The following is a 17,678-nucleotide window of genomic DNA, read 5'->3' on the forward strand; positions in this document are numbered from 1 at the left end:
AGCCCTCGATAGTCAGTCTAGCGTGGTGAAAACTAATCGATAATTCTTCGTATGTTAAGAAGCAACAGTGGGACCAATGTTCAGTGAATCGGATTGCTTGAAAAAACTCTCTTGTCCTGCACGAATTATGCTCCGCTGGAGGGAACATAAAAAGTTTTACTCTTGGAGTGCAGTGGTCGCAGCGCTTGCAGCTGTTTTTGGTATTTTTCTCTTCCTTTTGTTTTTCTCCCAGGCCTCTTGTTTATGATCTTTTTGGCGTCTGGTGGGCGTACTTTCCCGAAGGTGTTTTTTCGGACATTTTGGCGCGATTTGATGTAAGTAAAGTGCTAATTTTATCTGGAAGAGGGGAATACCTAGAAATAAAGGAACATGTCAAGTCGGGCCGCCAATGCAGACCGCTATTGGAGTTCCTCGACTCCAGAGCATTTTAAACTATAAAGTGAAAAATATATTTTGCTTATTTAACTTCATGGGCCCGGTTGTTCAAAAGCCGATTAACGCTAATCCCAGATTAAGAATTAACTAAGGAGTTTATTTCTCTACTCCCAAATGCTGCTCAACGCTGATATTCGGTGAGACTAATTGCAATAGAAGCAGCCAATCTTGAAAAACAAAAATACGCCAAAGAAACTTTCACAAAAAAGTTTAAAACATAAAACAGTACTTTATGCTAATCCTGGATTAAGTTAATCGGCTCTCGAACAACCGGTTGTTCGAAAGCCGATTAGCTTAATCCAGGATTAGCGTAAACTTTTGTTTCAAGTTTTTAACTTTTTGGTGAAAGTTTCTTTTGCTTATTTTTGTTTTTCAAGATTGACTTCTTCTAATGTAAAGTTTTGCCAGATATCAGCGTTGAACAGCATTTAGGAGTAGAGAAATGAACTCCTCTGTTAATTTTTAATCTGGGATTAGCGTTAATCGGCTTTTGAACAACCGAGCCCAGACCTTTAAAGTGATGAAGAATGGTGATACCTTCTTTAGTTCGAGAGATTTTCAAGTTTTTGTTTAAAAATTGATGACATCACAACCATTGGAAATGACTGCATAAATGAATCACAAAATTGAGGAAATCTCCGAAAATATGGAGTAACGATATTCAAACTTGGCACCAGTCATGTACTTCAGATAAGGCACAAAGTGACACTAGCACTCTCGTTTCCAGTCCCTTTCTGCAATGAACCAAATATCTTGGAGTACAGGCAGATGGTCAGACTTGAAACTAACGCAAAAGTTAATTATCAGATATGCTTGAAAATACAAGATAACAGTATATGACGTCATCAATTTTTCAACAAAAACTTTAATATCTCTGGAGTGAAAGAAGGTAAAATAGAAAACACCATTCTTCATCAATTTGAAAGGTCTTTAAAATTTATAAGCACAAGATATTAATTACCTCCAAGAGAAAATAAGGGAACAGAGAAGGAGGCTCCCGGTCCAGCCCTTGGGATATGTCATGTCCACGAAAGTTATTTTCAGACTTCCGCTAGAACAAAGACTTCCGCTCGTCTAAAAATAACTTTCGTGGACATAACATATCCCGGCCAACGCCTTGAGCCTCGCTCTCTGTCCCCTCATTTTCTCTTGTTACCTTTTCATAGGCACTTTCATAACGTCCTTCTCCTCAAGGTGCTTCTCCTTCTCAACTGGGGACGGACAATCTGCGAGCCACGCGTGGTAGACACGCTAAATGACTTTTACTACCCTTGGCATTAAATTTTTATGTGCCCTTAGTAGTAATAATAATAATAATAATAACCTTTCTTTATTGAGGGTAGCATGTAAAGTGCACCTAGCCTCAAAGAATTTTCTTTGCAAAATTGAAATGCCTAATATATGTTTTACCTTTGCTTATTTTACTTTTAATAGGCCTATTGAGGTACAAGAGAGTAAGTCAAAGCTGGCATTCATTTGTTCCATGGCCGAGCTAGTGAGAGGTACCTATGGGTCCAATTCCTTCGATGACTTCAATAACTAATATACGTTGCCAAAGTTCTTTCAAGACTATAATGCAAAGAAGTTTATGACGTCTTCAAAGGAATAGGCCTGTGTCTCTCACTGTCTCTGCCATGGGACAAACAATTGCCAGCATCTTTCTCTTACCGGTACCTACCTTATGAGGCACATTAAAAGGTAAAATCTAGAGAAACAAAGGTAAAGTATATGATAATTATGATACATGATATTTATCTTTTGTTAACTTATTTAAGTTAAAAGTAAAAATTTTGAGGTTTGCTGCAGTTTAATATCACGTACTCATTGACTGACTGGAAGGGCCACACATGAAAATATTTGGCCCAAAGTCACGGCGTACGGACTGACCACAGCAAGGTCTATGGGTCATGACCAAGGGCCAAGTATTTCCCTGTCCGGCCCACCTAAACTCAGTCAATAAGCATTTTATCGTGTGGGCTCTTTGAAATATTCATGAGCACTCAGTAGATGAAGTTTGGACAAAATAAGTAACAAAAATTTGCACAGAAATTTATCTAATATGTTATTTGCATATACTGTAGTGGCTTGAAATAAGTTGGATGTTTAAAAGAGATAAAATTCTCTAAAATCGCATCAGACGGAGCAGTAAGTGTTCCTAGTAGGGCAATACGGCTTTTTCCAGCCCTGCTCATGGTGATACGTACGGCCGTTATACAGGGTTTCCCATTAGTTTTACAATAAGCATGCACAGGGCCGTACTGGCCATATGATAACTTACAATAATCTACATGTGCCCCTTTGAAAAAAAAAAATGAGATGGATATTTACCGTAGCTTATTTTATTTAAAGCCTAACTGAAGCCTTAAGACAGATAATTTAGAATTAGGTATTATATTACTTCCTTGCAACTTCAAAACATTCTTGATTTAGAGTATACCTGGTCTGGTGTTACTTCTTGTACCATTACAGTCAAAGCAGCTCAAGCGTTCCTCAGACGAGTGGATTAATGAGTTTATTATTGCAATTTTGGTATCAGTAACCATTTGGATAATCTGTTCGTTGGATGAATGTTGCCAAATTCAAATCAAGCCTCGGTTGAAAACTCAAATTTTGATTGGAATATTGCTGGCTTCTGGTGCCAGGCCAGCGTGGGAATTTCACAGGTTTACTGATTTGCATAATCTGACAAACAATGGGCATTTCACTCTATTAACAGTACCATTCTGTTGTCTTATCAGTATCCTCAAAGTTGCGACACTATAATGTTTTCGAATTTACAATTGGATAGAGAAATGAATTTAAAAAGAAAGGCAAATGACGCTTGTTACGACCTTGGCAGATTATTTTCACGTGAGCCTGGCACCGGAAGCGAACAATAATCCAATCAAAATTTGAGTTTTAAACTGAGGCTTGGTTTGAATTTTGCATCATTCATCCGACAACCTTACCAGATTGTTGAAATGATTCCTGAAATCAAATTTGCAATAATGAACTTGTTAATCCGCTCCTTGAAGGAACACTTGAGCTGTTTTGACTGTAAGTTACGTTTACTTTATTGAGTAGTTTTCTATTTTTTTCCAGAGGCATATCTCGTCTTGTAAATGTTCTTTTTTACACTGCCCAACATTCCAAGAAAAAGAGAACTATTGCTGACATCTTTCAACTAACAGCTGCTGAACATCCCCAGAAAGTGGCAGTTATATTCGAAGAGAGGACATGGACATTTCAAGAGTTAGAAGAATATTCAAACAGGATTGCTAACTATTTCAAATCACAGGGATACCACAAAGGCGATGTAGTAGCTCTTATATTAGAGAACTCTCCCGAGTATATTTGTTTGTGGTTGGGACTATCCAAACTTGGTGTCATTACAGCGCTAATCAACATCAATCTTAGACTTGACTCATTGTTCTATTGCATATCAGTGGCTAATGTCAGGGCTATAATCTTTGGCAAAAATTTCTCAGGTATGTACTTGTGCATGAGACAGATGAGCTCAAAGACAAGCTAAAATAACAGTTACAGAATAGGCTGTGTACAGACCCTTGTTGGCAAAAAAGTCACATGGCAAGTACTGAAACCTGATAACATGTGACATTCTGAAAAGTAACATTAAATGTAATATAACACTTCCACAGGGACCCAAAGCACCATTTAAGACACATGCAATTATCAAAAGCGAGCATGGCATGGTAAAGAAAAGCCATATGCAAACTGTAATTCATGTCCAGATGATGTGAATAATTTAAAGTAAGCTGAATCAACTGCAGAGAGTTTTATCTCAGCCTTCTTATCACTTTCCAGCTTGAAAAAAAGGGGTGAATAAACTATGTTTTGAGATATTAATTTTTGGTTTTAAGTATAAACAATTAAAGACAAAATATGGGTTGTTTCTAGATGGCTGTCCTGTTGTCATGGTGATAACTCCATCTTGTTAAGCAATAATGTATTATTGTTTTCTACATGGTACCATAATCTTGCCATTTAGAGAAACAACATTGTAGAGTAATTCCCTCTAATAGGAAGCTTTTTTGGTATAATTTGTTGAAACCGGTTTGAGCTAATACCTGAATGTAAGTCAATTTTGATTGTTCTCAATCTTTATTGAAGTGGCTGCTATGCATAGTGGCTGCTATGCATAGTAGCCCAATTTCAATAGATTGAAATTCAGTCCTAAACAAAAGCGTCATCTTGAGGCTCAAGGGGACATTGAACTCAATAATACAAATCCATATTTTCATTCTCCAGAGCCACAAAAATAATGTTCATTGTTTTAAGTTGAATTTTAATATATCAAAATTGGTCTATTGTAACATAAAATTATTTTAAATCTAAACAGTTTCGGGAGATCTTGTGCAGATATAGAGGTTTTACATGGCAGCCACTTTGCATGGCAGGAACAATGAAAATGTTTTGCATTAGAAAGAACATTTGTTCCCATAGGAAAAAGAATCTATTGCTCTTGCCATGCAACATGGCTGCCGTTGCATGGCTGCCATGCAAAACCAGTCTATTGATAATGTTAAAAGTATTACTTGAACTCTACGAGAGTGTGTCATGTGACCTAAACACTGTGTTTTTTTGTTGGCCTTCACACTCATGAACTTAATAATAATTATTAATATTAAATATTAATTTGTAGTATTAAAATATGAAATATTCCATATAGTAAAATTGGGTCACCATTACATGTACTGTATGTGCTAAAGACTTGATGGTTATTGTATTATTTTCTGGTAGGTGCTATAAAGGAAATCCAAACACAAATTCCAGATATCATCCAACTGTATTCTGTAGGGAGTTCTTCATCCACAGTGGCATCAGCCATTGATTTGCTGAAAAGCCTTGAAGGCAGTTCACCTGAAAGGCCTGTCTGTACTCATTATAAATCATTTGAAGGTTAGTGTAGGTAATAAAAAGAGCTTAACCCATTGAATTCTAAACTACCTCCCCCATCCCCCCCCCCCCACCCCCAACCATTAATGAGTAAAATCATCTGCCTTTAGACAGAGTAATATCTATTGAAGTGCCCCTGTGACCAAACAATCAATTCTTATTTTTCTTTGGATCTCAAAACTATGTTAACCACACACTAAGTGACTGTAACAATATTGCTTAACATTGGCTATCATTGTAAACCGTGACGTCGGTTAGCCTCGTTTTGAAGAATAAAAATGTGTGCTCTTGTTGAACCGCCATTATCCGCTTCGTCTTCTTCATCTTTGGCTTAACACCTCGATAATAATTGTTACATGGTGGCAGCGGTAAAACAAAGAACATAATGACTGATTCTAGCGGTCAAGCTTCTGGAACGCTCGCTCCAGCTCTGGCTTTTCAAAGGCCACAAGTTTCTCCTCCGCAACCTCTAGAGATCGAAGGCGATCGGGCTGATAACTGGAAAATCTGGAAACAACGATGGGATAATTACTGTATTATCACGGGCTTAAACAGCCAGCCAGAAGACTACAAGTGCGCTATTTTACTGCACACGATTGGAATAGAAGCTTTGCGACTTTACAACGGCATGAAATTCTCCGAAGGTGAGGACAGAAATAAAATGGCGGATATTCTAGCCAAATACGATCAGCACTTTCTTGGCCAAACACAGGAATTCTTTGAACGTTTTCAGTTTAACCGTAGAGATCAAGCCTCTGGCGAGTCAATCGATGAGTATCTTTCAGTTCTGCGAAACATGGCCAAAACCTGTGGTTTCTGTGACTGCATGCGAGACTTGTTAATAATGGACCGCCTACTCTTAGGAATCTCGGATGACAAAACACGTGAAGAACTCCTCTCTACTCACGATCTGACTCTTAATAAAGCTATTGAAATCTGTCGGGGAATGGAAGCTGCTTCTCTTCACATGAAGGCTCTGAAGAATGAAGAAATCAACAAGGTCAAGGATATTTCGAAGAAGACAAAGAAGTCAGCCCCAAACAAACTCCAGCACAAGAAGCCTCCCCAGAGTGATGATAAGCATTCTGGAAAGAAGAAATGTCTATTCTGTCTCCAACTTCATGTAATGAAAAAAGAAATGTGCCCTGCTTGGGGAAAGACCTGTGCATCCTGCGGTGAAAGAAATCACTTTAAAGCTTCAACGAAATGTAAACACCAAGGTGTCAACTCTCTGGGCGACGGTTACTCCTCCGACTCATCCGTAAGCAGCACTGGGACAATCAGCACTTGAAAGTGAATTTGTGAATTCAGTAAGTCCTGGAAACCAGCTTATTTTCTGCGAAATGGATGTAAACAAAAGACCTGTCAAAATGCAAATCGACAGTGGGGCTACAGTTTGTATTCTTCCAAAACACTTCCGAGGGATCAGCATGCTATCCGCCCTGAGAGGGTCCATCTTCAGATGTGGAACAAAACCTCTATGCCCGCTCTTGGCAAGTGTAAAGTGAAAGTCAAGAACCCCGCTACCAAGAAAACGTACAAGGTGGACTTCGTCATTGTTAAAGACCACCTCACACCTCTCCTCAGTGGTACCGCCGCACAGAAGATGAATCTCATAAGTGTTCATTATGACCTGTTTAAAGCAGTTAATGCTGTCAACCACGAAAATCAACACTTCAAACAGTTTCCTGAGGCTTTTAAGGACACCCCTGGTACCCTACCTGGAAAGAAGGTTCACTTGACATTGATTGAAGGTTCCACTCCTGTAATCCGTTGTGCACGCACCCTGCCTGAATCTAGAAAACAAGTTGTCAAAGATGAACTCCAGCGTCTTGTGGACGCGAGTATCATTGTGCCTGTCGACGAACTCACTGACTTGGTGAGTCAGATGTCTGTTGCTGAAAAGAAAGCTGGAATTCGTATCTGCATTGATCCCCGACCTCTAAATGACGCACTGAAGCGCGAACACTACCAGCTTCCCACTCTGGAAAATGTACTTCCAGAACTTACCAAGGCGAAAGTATTCTCTGTTTGTGATCTCAAGTCTGGGTACCTCCACTGTGAGCTCGATCATGCATCAAGTTTGTTAACCACATTTGCCACCCCTTTTGGGCGTTATCGGTGGCTGCGTCTCCCATTTGGTTTGAAAGTCAGCAGCGAAATCTTCCAAAAACGTCTGCATCATGCTCTTGAGGGCCTTGAAGGGGTGCGCTGTATCGCTGACGATGTGATTATCTGGGGTCGAACAGATGAGGAACACGATACACGTGTCCGTACCTTCCTCAACTGCTGTGTTGATAAGGGTATCACCTTGAGCAAAGAGAAGTGCCGCTTTGGTCTCAGCGAGATGCGGATCATGGGTCATGTCTTAACCAGTGATGGACTCAAGGCAGACCCCACTAAAGTGGAAGCAGTCCAAAACATGGTTCCTCCTCAAGACAAAGCATCTTTAGAAAGACTACGAGGAACAGTAAATTACCTGTCTAAATTTGTTCCAAACCTTGCCCATGTGATGCGTCCAATCTATGACCTAGCTCTCCCTACCTCCGAGTGGATGTGGGATGCTGTACATGAGAAAGCCTTTACAGAGATGAAGCGTTTGCTGACAAACGCACCTGTGCTAGCCTACTTCGATCCAAGTAAAAACCTATCGATCCAGTGTGACGCTAGTGGACAGGGACTGGGAGCCGCCCTACTTCAAGACGGTCAGCCGCTAGCATACGCCAGCCGCGCTTTGAGTGAGGCAGAAACGAGATATGCTACCATAGAGAAGGAGATGCTCGCAATTGTATTTTCCCTAGAAAAGTGGCACCAGTACACGTTTGGCCGCCCTGTGACTGTGTACTCAGATCATAAACCACTTGCAAGCATCGTAAAGAAGCCCTTGGACAGAGCCCCTAAACGCTTACAGGGAATGCTAATGCGCGCCCTGGCATATGACATTGTAGTGCGATACCTAAATGGTAAAGAGATGTACCTGGCCGACACGCTCAGCAGGGCTCACCTGCCAAAAGCCTCTGATTGTGGACAAGAAGAATTCGAGACCATAAATGCCCTCTCCTACCTGATCATGCCTGAAGAGAAGATCCGCGAGATCCGCCAATACACCAACGATGACACCTCTCTTCAACAGCTGAAACGCGTAATACAGGAAGGTTGGCCAGCAGATGAGAAATCGCTACCACCCCTTGTCACCCCATACTTCAGTGTTAGGGATGAGCTCGCAGTCACTGATGGCCTTATATTTCGTGGCGAGCGGCTTGTTATACCAAAGGGAATGCGCACAGCTGTCAAAAAAGATGTCCATAGTGGACACCAAGGAATTGAGGCCTGCCTGCGCCGTGCAAGGGAACATGTTTATTGGCCCGGCATGAACAAGGAATTAAAAGCTTGGATTCGCACCTGTGAGACATGCCGCGAGTATGAACTAACACCTTGTAAAGAGACGCTCATGTCTCATGAAATCCCGGACGGAGCTTGGGAGAAAATTGGGGCAGACCTTTTCACCTGTAATGACAAAGAGTACCTCGTCACCGTCTGCTACAAGTCCAACTTCTGGGAATTGGATCCACTCACCGACACCAAATCATCAACTGTGATCAAAAGATTGAAGTCACACCTGGCACGATATGGTATTCCTAGACAACTGGTTACAGATAATGGCCCCCAATTTACATCACGTGAATTCAAATCTTTTACCAAGACATGGGGCATTGAGCACACTACCATATCACCGCACCACAGCCAGGCAAATGGAAAAGTTGAATCGGCTGTGAAGACGGCAAAAAGAATGTTACGCAAGACAACAAAGTCAGGAGAAGACCAGTACCTAGCTCTACTCAATATCCGGAACACACCAACTCAAGGTGTTGCCAGTAGCCCGGCACAGCGTCTTTTGGGGAGAAGGACAAGAAGCTTGTTACCGTCCACAAGATCACTCCTGGAACCCAGAAGCCCACCCAGCCTCTATGAAAGGGAACAACTCCAGCTCAACCAAAAGAGGCAGCAGCATTACTACAATCGGTCATCCCATGACCTTCCGGCCTTAAAAGCTGGCGACACAGTTAGAATGAAACCATTTGTCCTTGGTAAACACAGTTGGGATGAGGGTCACGTGACAAAGCGACTAGATGAGAGATCCTATGAAGTCCAGTCACACGGTTCCAGCTTTAGACGCAATAGGCAGCACCTAGTGAAGAGCCCTTCCATTCCCGCAGCGGATGCACTGCCTGTACCAGATCCACTGCCTGGACCTCAACGGGGTCAGGATACTCAATTGCCAAACACAAGAGCTGCGAACAGCCAGAAAAGCCACCTGGAAGCAAGGACCACCAAGCAGTCGTCACCTGTGTGTACTCGCTCGGGCCGTGTCATCAAAGAACCAGTTAGATTCCAGGACTATGTTAAGACTTAATCATTTTTGTTTTTTCGTTTGTTGTTGTTGTTTTTTTCTATTACTCTTTTGTAAGGACTGAGAGACACTCGCAGCGTTGCTTTAGTTCATTTAGTTCAAAAAAAAAAAGGGGAGGATGTAACAATATTGCTTAACATTGGCTATCATTGTAAACCGTGACGTCGGTTAGCCTCGTTTTGAAGAATAAAAACGTGTGCTCTTGTTGAACCGCCTTTATCCGCTTCGTCTTCTTCATCTTCGGCTTAACACCTCGATAATAATTGTTACAGTGACCAAAGCTTTGATTTCAAGAAGACTCCTGTAAAACGGAGCATTGACAGAGGAAGAGGGCTAAAAGATGCGCGCTGAGGGCCACAAGTTTATCAGTAACTCTAGTTGACTGTCACATGCTACTCTGGTAAAAATAAGGACCTTAAGCTGTAAAGTAAACGGCCTTCAGATAAATGAAAGCTCAAAATTTTGCCAATCAGGTGTTAAGCAAACACACTTTCAAAATCTGAAGAAAAAAGAAAGTGACTTTTTTTAATTAATCACAGGGGCACTTTAAGTCTTACTCTTAGGAGTCAATAAGTTAAATAGCTCGCTTTTTTAAATAGAAGGTATGTCCATGCAGGATTACAAGGATTTGGATGCATGCCGATTTTGATGCGCATCTCAGAGTTATTAATAATATTTCTCTACTTATCATAGTCAACTTTATTGGGTCTAGTGATAGAGGCAGTAAATTTCATCAGACGCTTGTACCACAAGCTGGCGAAAACCATTAGGATACCAAATCCCAAAAATAGCTCTAATTTAATGCTGCACCTGTTAAAATTCATATACCCGACAAGTCCACGAATAAGCCACACCCATAGGTAGTTGCCCTCTTGACCTGCGAGCTCATATAAATAATTTGGGGAAAAGGGGGAATGAGACCATGAAGTTAAAATTTAGGTCAAATGGTTAATGGCTATGGACAAACAAGTGCACTTACAAAACACTCTGACATTTAGGTTTTTGTGAATTTTCATTGATGTACCATCTCTTTTAGAGTAATTTATCAAACTGGAACTTTGTTTGTAGTGTTCCCCTGATTTTTCAGAATTATCACTTTAAAACACCTTATGAGGTCAAAACCATCACAGTCAGTCATGTCTGGTTAAGTTTGAATGTTTTTTTATTGATCATTTTAACTTTAATAACCAATCACATCTTTGTGGTTCAAAATTGAGTGTGCAACTCAATTTACATGTATCAAATTTCTCATACCTGCATAAGAGTTGCTGCCTTCGTCAGCCGTTACTTTTTTTGAAATATGTAGTGTCCCCAAGAGCATTTGAAAACAATGGCTTCTGCAAAAATTTGGGGGGCAAACAAAGCGTATTATGGGGAATGCGAAAATCGAGAATGCAGCTTTAATTCTTTAGTTCTTCAAAGGTGACTTGCTTAATCTTTTCAGATGTTTTGCTGTATATTTATACTTCTGGAACTACAGGAATGCCCAAAGCTGCTGTTGTGACTTGTGCCAGGTGATGATTTTCTCTTAATATTGAATTTGTTATTCTTGCAATATAATTTCTGATTCTTGCTGGTCAGAGCACTTTGTCATTGCAGACAAAATTCTTACAAATTTGTTACTTTGTTGTTTTTTCTCTTGCTAAATTTGCTATTCTTGAGATTGTTGCAATTCGTGTTTGCACACAATCTGTGATTGACAACAAAATCCTTCAGATGATGGTGACATTAGCAGTGTCTCAAGGGCCCAATTTTCCTTTTGTTTCTTTCTCTTTGATTTTGCTATATTATTTTTATTAGCAAGCATTTTCGAAAGTTTTACTTTTCTGTTTTCACAATTTTTGTTTGTATTACATTATTTTTATTTATTTCTAAAAGTAAATTACATTTAATACAGTACACAACAATACTTAATAAACAAAACATTTACATAACACTTAATATACATAGAACAGGCAAACATATACATCGGACGCGCATATAACACACTTGACATACTTTTTTTCTCATATTTTTGAAAACTTGCTACAGAGAAACAATAAAAGCACTTGACCTTCCGCCTCATGCCTTCATTTAGTTTCTCGTTGTTTGGAACCTATGATGACTGCTCACACTCATTGTTGATATATTACATCTATAATGCTGCAACTCACCCAAGCTCCTTATTTGCAGACATTCTAGACTTGTGAATCGTCATGTGCAATCGTTCTTCCTCAAGGAACATTGTTTGTTCAGGAGGAAAGACTGCGTGATGAGTCACAAGAATGTCTGCACAGGAGGCTAGCTACCATAACATGTACAAATACAATGTAGTTTAATAGATACAAAGCTGTATAATCACGTGCTTGAGCAAATACTTCAATAATATTGACAGTACATCAATGAAATGTTATTTATTGACCCGAACTCGACAGGTCTGTAGGAGGCTGCATGGTAGCCTTAGTAATGAGACACAACAATTTGGTTTAATCAAATTAAACTAGTTGGTAAAGGTTGCCTTACCACTACAAAAGGATTGGATGGCTGACATTCCAAGCATAAGCCCTTCTTCAAAGCAAGGATTAAGGAATTATGGGTTTCCGGGCATTCACGTAAGAAGAGGGGGAGCTATGTCATTGGAGGAGACATGGGAATGTCTAAAACTTGTTCATTCCATAGCGGTCAAGAGTGCCATGTGAAGTTGAAAAATGAACTTTATTCCAGGATTCGGCTCTGTTTTGGACCTCCGTTTTTTTTTTTTTCTTTTTTTTTTTTTGGGGGGGGGGGGGAATTCCGATTTAGCACCACATGCGTAAGATTTGTAAGAATTTTTTGCCTTGTAAAAGACAGCCCAATTAGGATTCGAACTCAGTATCTCCTCATTCAGAGGCAATCATGGTGAGCATTAATTTAAAACCATGGATGACTACTCAGCAGATCACATTAATGGGGAAATATGTGTTAAGGAATTGTGTATTTGACTGGAAACGAGTTTTTTGTTTTCGTTGCATGCAATGCAATATCCGGTCATTGTATGACTTGCTAACGCATCTTACGATGCATAATTTTAGAATTCTCCCAGTATTGTTAAGAAGAGTGTAACATATTTTTAAATACTGTCGTAGAAACTTGTAAAGCATCATGATCTGTTTACTGGTTCTATGATCACGCTTAACCATATGGTTGGGTAATGGAATGTGGACTTTGGACTTCGGACAACGTAATTGAACTGGATGTTGACCGAGATATTGTAACGTAAAAAATCAATAAAATACTGTGAATTTAAAAGGTAATTGGCAGAAATTCCTTCAAACAAAGTGTAGGCTACCTGTAGCCTCATGTTCTACAAAAAACAAGGTAGTAATTTGATCTTTACTAACTCATTTTGATATTTAAAACCATATTTCCATGTTTCATTATCCCACCAACACAGCACCATAGTTTCTTTGGATACTAAAAACCCCTTGATTAGTAAAGATGTTACAGTTCACCGAAAGAAGAAACAACATTTCTGTTTTTTTTCTTTATCGGTGTTAGATTCTTCAGGTTTGCATATGGCATTTTCTGTGCAGTGTCAATCTGCCCTGATGATAGAATTTACTGTTCGCTGCCATTATATCACACAGCTGGTGGAATTGTTGGTGTTGGTCAGTGTTTACTCAATGGTTGCACTCTTGTGCTGCGACAGAAGTTCTCAGTCAGCAAATTTTGGGATGACTGTGTTGATTCAAAGGCAACGGTAAGTACTCTCAAAATATTGAACCGTTATGACTTATTTTACGTTTTCAATTTCAAAGGTAGTTGAGCTTTGTGAGTCACGTTGTTTCTCATAAGCAAGCACAAAACAGGTCGAAGTCTTTCTCCCCTTATTCCTTGCCTGTCCATCCCTGTCCAAAAACAAAGCCGAGTGGAAAATTAAAGCACTTAAACCATTTTATGGTACCGTATGACTATGTTTGCAACCATAATTTGGTGTTGTTTATCATTCATAATGTCAGGTCATTCAGTACATCGGCGAGATTTGCCGCTATCTTTTAGCTCAACCACACAATTCCTCTGAAAAGCAGCACTCGGTACGCCTTGCCATAGGCAACGGTCTCCGACCTCAAATATGGAAAGAGTTCCAGACACGCTTTGGTATCAAACAGATTGGAGAATTCTATGGCTCCACAGAAGGGACAGCCTCCATTGTGAACATTGACAATACGCCTGGTGCTTGTGGTTTCGTTTCAGAGATTGCTCCTGCTCTTTGCCCTGTTGTTATTGTGAAAGTGGACCCTGACACTGGGGTATTGGTTCGTGGAGCAGATGGATTAGCTATCAGGACAAAACCAGGCGAGGTTGGACAGATAGTAGGAAAGAGCCTCAAAGGTATTTAACTGAGCCCAGTTATTTGACAGACATTAACAACAGTCTTAAAAACCAAGCGCGAGGGCCATACTGGGGAATAATAGGGAGCTTAAGCACGTGCGTTTTTGAGACGCGAATGGCAACCGGAAGTGAGCTGTTTCCCCTTTTAACTTGTCTTCAGACAACCACATTTACATTGTTAAGTATCTTTTCTCCATTAGAGGTGATTCGTATAAAAACCTGGGAGACACCACTGTCCTGACACACGAAATGTTCTCTTCTGGTTGCCGTCCACGTTTCAAAAACGCGCGTGCTTAAGCTCCTTGTGGCTGCGCTCGGTCCGTACAAAAACCAATATCCCCCAGTATGGTCCCGAGCAAGTGAGGTTAGTACTTAAGTTGTTTATTATATGGCGTCGTTTCTGTGAGGGATCGGGCACTTCTTTGCTTGTTTGTTATCTCTGTCTTCCATTAACAAACTTTGAACGGTAACCTTTTACTTGTAAAACTAAATTCCGCTTGCTATAATTGTGCTGTTGTGATGAAAAAATTAATTTCTGCTTTTTTAAAACTTTTTGTGTTTCTCTCAACTTGCATTTTTCGGGAGAGAGACAAAAAAAAATACGCAAACGGACCGTTTTCATGGTAATGGTTCGTACTGCAAAATCACTACCGAAAACCAACCAATCAGAATGCTCCATTTAACCTGACAACATAAAACAGTGTTATAGCTAGGGTGAAATGATAAGAGGGAAGAAAATATTATTATTATTATTAGTATTATTATTATTATTATTATTATTATTGTCAATTCATTATTATTGTCATCCTCATTTTATCTAGTATTTATTTATTTGTTTATTTTTTTTTTTTTTGGACCACAAATATCCAAAATTTGTCAATTCCAGTTACATGATTTAAAATTAGAAGTATCTCTTCTTTTGCCTGCAAGGTAGCAAGTGTTTCATGAAGTCAACGAAAGAAGTGTCCTTCATTCCACTCTTGCACTTTCTCTTGCTCTGACGAAGGTTTAACGGTCGACATGTCAGAGTACAAATCGCTCTTATGGTGGTTAATTTCCTTTATCAACTTGATTGTTAGAAACATTTTTCATGCTTAAGGTGATTGAGGTGCTTTAGTGGTGTGCATGAGATTTTTTACTTGCTTTACATGCTTGGCTCGCTTGAGCTGCTTGGCTTGGATGAGTTTCCAGTTCTGCGTATTAGCAAATTATGTTAAAAGGTCAAGCGTTTTGTGTTTACTGGCTATTTATTACCAGTAAAGCTTCATGTCATCGTCAGTGAAAGTGTGAAAGAAAGAAAACCATGTCACGTGATCTCACGAACCGCGATAACAGATCGACTGCCCACCGAAACGGGTCGAGGTTTTCCCAAGTCGCTTTTTATTGTCGAAATACTATTTTTTTAAAAAGTTTTTTTTTTTTTTCTGGGGTGCAGTTAAAAAACAGGGGCTTGGTTTTTTAGGGGGGCTAAAGAAGAATGAGACATTCCTCTTCTCCGTTCTACTCTTCCTACCCCTCCCTCATCTTTCCCATTGCCTGTAGCCTACCTCACTTTTTCTTCACAGATCTATCCCCCCTTACCTGTCCTTCCAGTTAAGCCCCTCCTTGAATAACCCTTATACCCACCCCCTCTATAACACTTCTCACAAACATTTTACAAATTTGATTTTTTGTGGTAGTGCATTTTAAAGTGCACTACACGTTATGTGACCGGGTTGTAAGAGTGCCGCCTTGGTGAGTGAGTGTGTCCGTCCGTTCGTCCGTCCGTGCTGGCAAATAGGCCCGCAGCGCGTGCCTGAATCACGAAAATAAACAGGTCTGTTGGATGAGTGCTTGAATTTCAACAAATGAGCCCCAAAATCGGCAAGAATTTGTGGCACTGATAAATTTAAAAAAGCAGCTTATAATTCCAAAACGATGGAATTACCTGGTGATAAATAACCTCGTTTAGGAGAGTTAATTTTTGACTTTACAGAAACAATGGTTGTGTTGAATTCGCGCATTTCTTGTTGAATTTTATAACACTTGAAAGGAAAAAAAACAAACAAAAACACGTTGTCTTTGCCACGGATTTATCCTTTGTTTCTTGAGTTGGTAGTAACAGGCAAGGTAACTTGATCACAGGCGGCCGCTAAATCGCTCAGTACATGTTACCCATACTCACTTTTAATTCATCGTGGATAATAACCTTTTGTACTCTACACAGGTGATCCAAGTTTGCGATTTGATGGCTACCTGAATCCAATGGAAACATCAAAGAAAGTTGCCCATGATGTTTTCAGCAAAGAAGACACATTCTTCCTCTCTGGAGATCTAGTGGTACGAGATGAACTCGGGTACATTTACTTTCACGATCGCACGGGCGATACTTTCCGATGGCGCGGCGAAAATGTGTCGACGACTGAAGTCGAATCGGTCATGAGCAAAGCATTAGATCTTCGCGACGTTGTTGTCTATGGTGTTACTGTTCCTGGGACCGAAGGGCGTGCTGGTATGGCAGCCATCGTTGACACTAACAACAAAGTTAACCTTGAAGCTCTGACTCAAAGCATAAAGCAGCTGTTGCCTAGCTACGCTTATCCTTTGTTTCTGAGAATCGTACATAAGGTTGACGTGACAGGGACCTTTAAACTTCAGAAGATCAAGTTAAAAAAGGAAGGTTTCGATATTGGCATCGTTGAGGATCAGTTGTTCTACTTTGACTCGAAGGAGAAAATGTACGTGGCTTTGGACGAAAGCAAATATGAACTAATTATCCGTGGAGAAATCAGAATGTAGTAATCATTTGTATTTGAATTGTATTCGAGTCTTAGGATTTCATGTTGTGCTTATTTATATTCTTACGTAGTTTTATTCGGTTTGACTTAAAAATGACGTAAAGCTGACGTCGTTTTTTACCGCGATGTAAAGTGTTTTTTTATCCCTCATTTTAATAACTCGAAACTTTCAAGAGTGTGTAGGAACTAAAGTTATAACTTCGACCAGTTACTAAATAAATTATTTCACAAAATGGTTCAAGGCTTTTGGTTCAACGGTGGAACAGCAGGAGCAGTGGAATATAACGTTTACCATTTGTCTAAAAAACAGCTTGTTTTGGTGAGAAAACAAATGGTGCGACTAATCTTAGTGGACATTTTTTGAAATAAAAAGGACTACCTTTTCGAGATTGTCCATTTTTCTAGGTTTTACTGAAACGAGAAGAATTTTCTCCGGCAATACCCTTTGCTCTCATTACTGGAACTTACCGTTCCATTTCTCTTTCTTTTGGTTTTTTTCTGATAAATGGTACAGCTCTTTTTTCTTTTTCCTTGTTTATTACAGAAAGTCCAAGATCATTAGTTTGGCGAGAAATTTTATTCAAATGGTAAGCGCTCCTTAGGATAGTTATCCAAGGGCGTAGCTAGGGGGATCCTAGGGTGCCCGTGACCCCCCCCCCCCCCCTCCTTTGTAAGCCTTTTTTTTACGCAAACAACCTACAATATTCAGGTTGCGAAAACATGAGTTCGCTCTGTTTGACACAGAGTGACCCCCCCCTCCCCTTTGAAAAATCCTGGCTAAGCCCATGTTATCGCTGGGCTTTGTTGGG

General features: G+C 40.0%; 1 protein-coding gene across 1 annotated transcript; it reads left to right on the plus strand.

Moving 5' to 3' along the window:
* Nucleotides 1-61: 61 nt before the first annotated feature.
* On the plus strand, nucleotides 62-17,102 carry LOC138029795 (long-chain fatty acid transport protein 4-like). Its single transcript, XM_068877621.1, is given in 8 exon segments — nucleotides 62-197; nucleotides 200-314; nucleotides 3,517-3,902; nucleotides 5,176-5,334; nucleotides 11,187-11,256; nucleotides 13,259-13,460; nucleotides 13,720-14,092; nucleotides 16,299-17,102. Coding segments are annotated over 8 exon segments (1,998 nt in total). The 5' UTR covers nucleotides 62-76; the 3' UTR covers nucleotides 16,871-17,102.
* Nucleotides 17,103-17,678: the final 576 nt, after the last annotated feature.

The sequence above is a fragment of the Montipora capricornis genome, chromosome 2, assembly GCF_036669925.1.
Source record: "Montipora capricornis isolate CH-2021 chromosome 2, ASM3666992v2, whole genome shotgun sequence".
NCBI lineage: Eukaryota > Metazoa > Cnidaria > Anthozoa > Scleractinia > Acroporidae > Montipora > Montipora capricornis.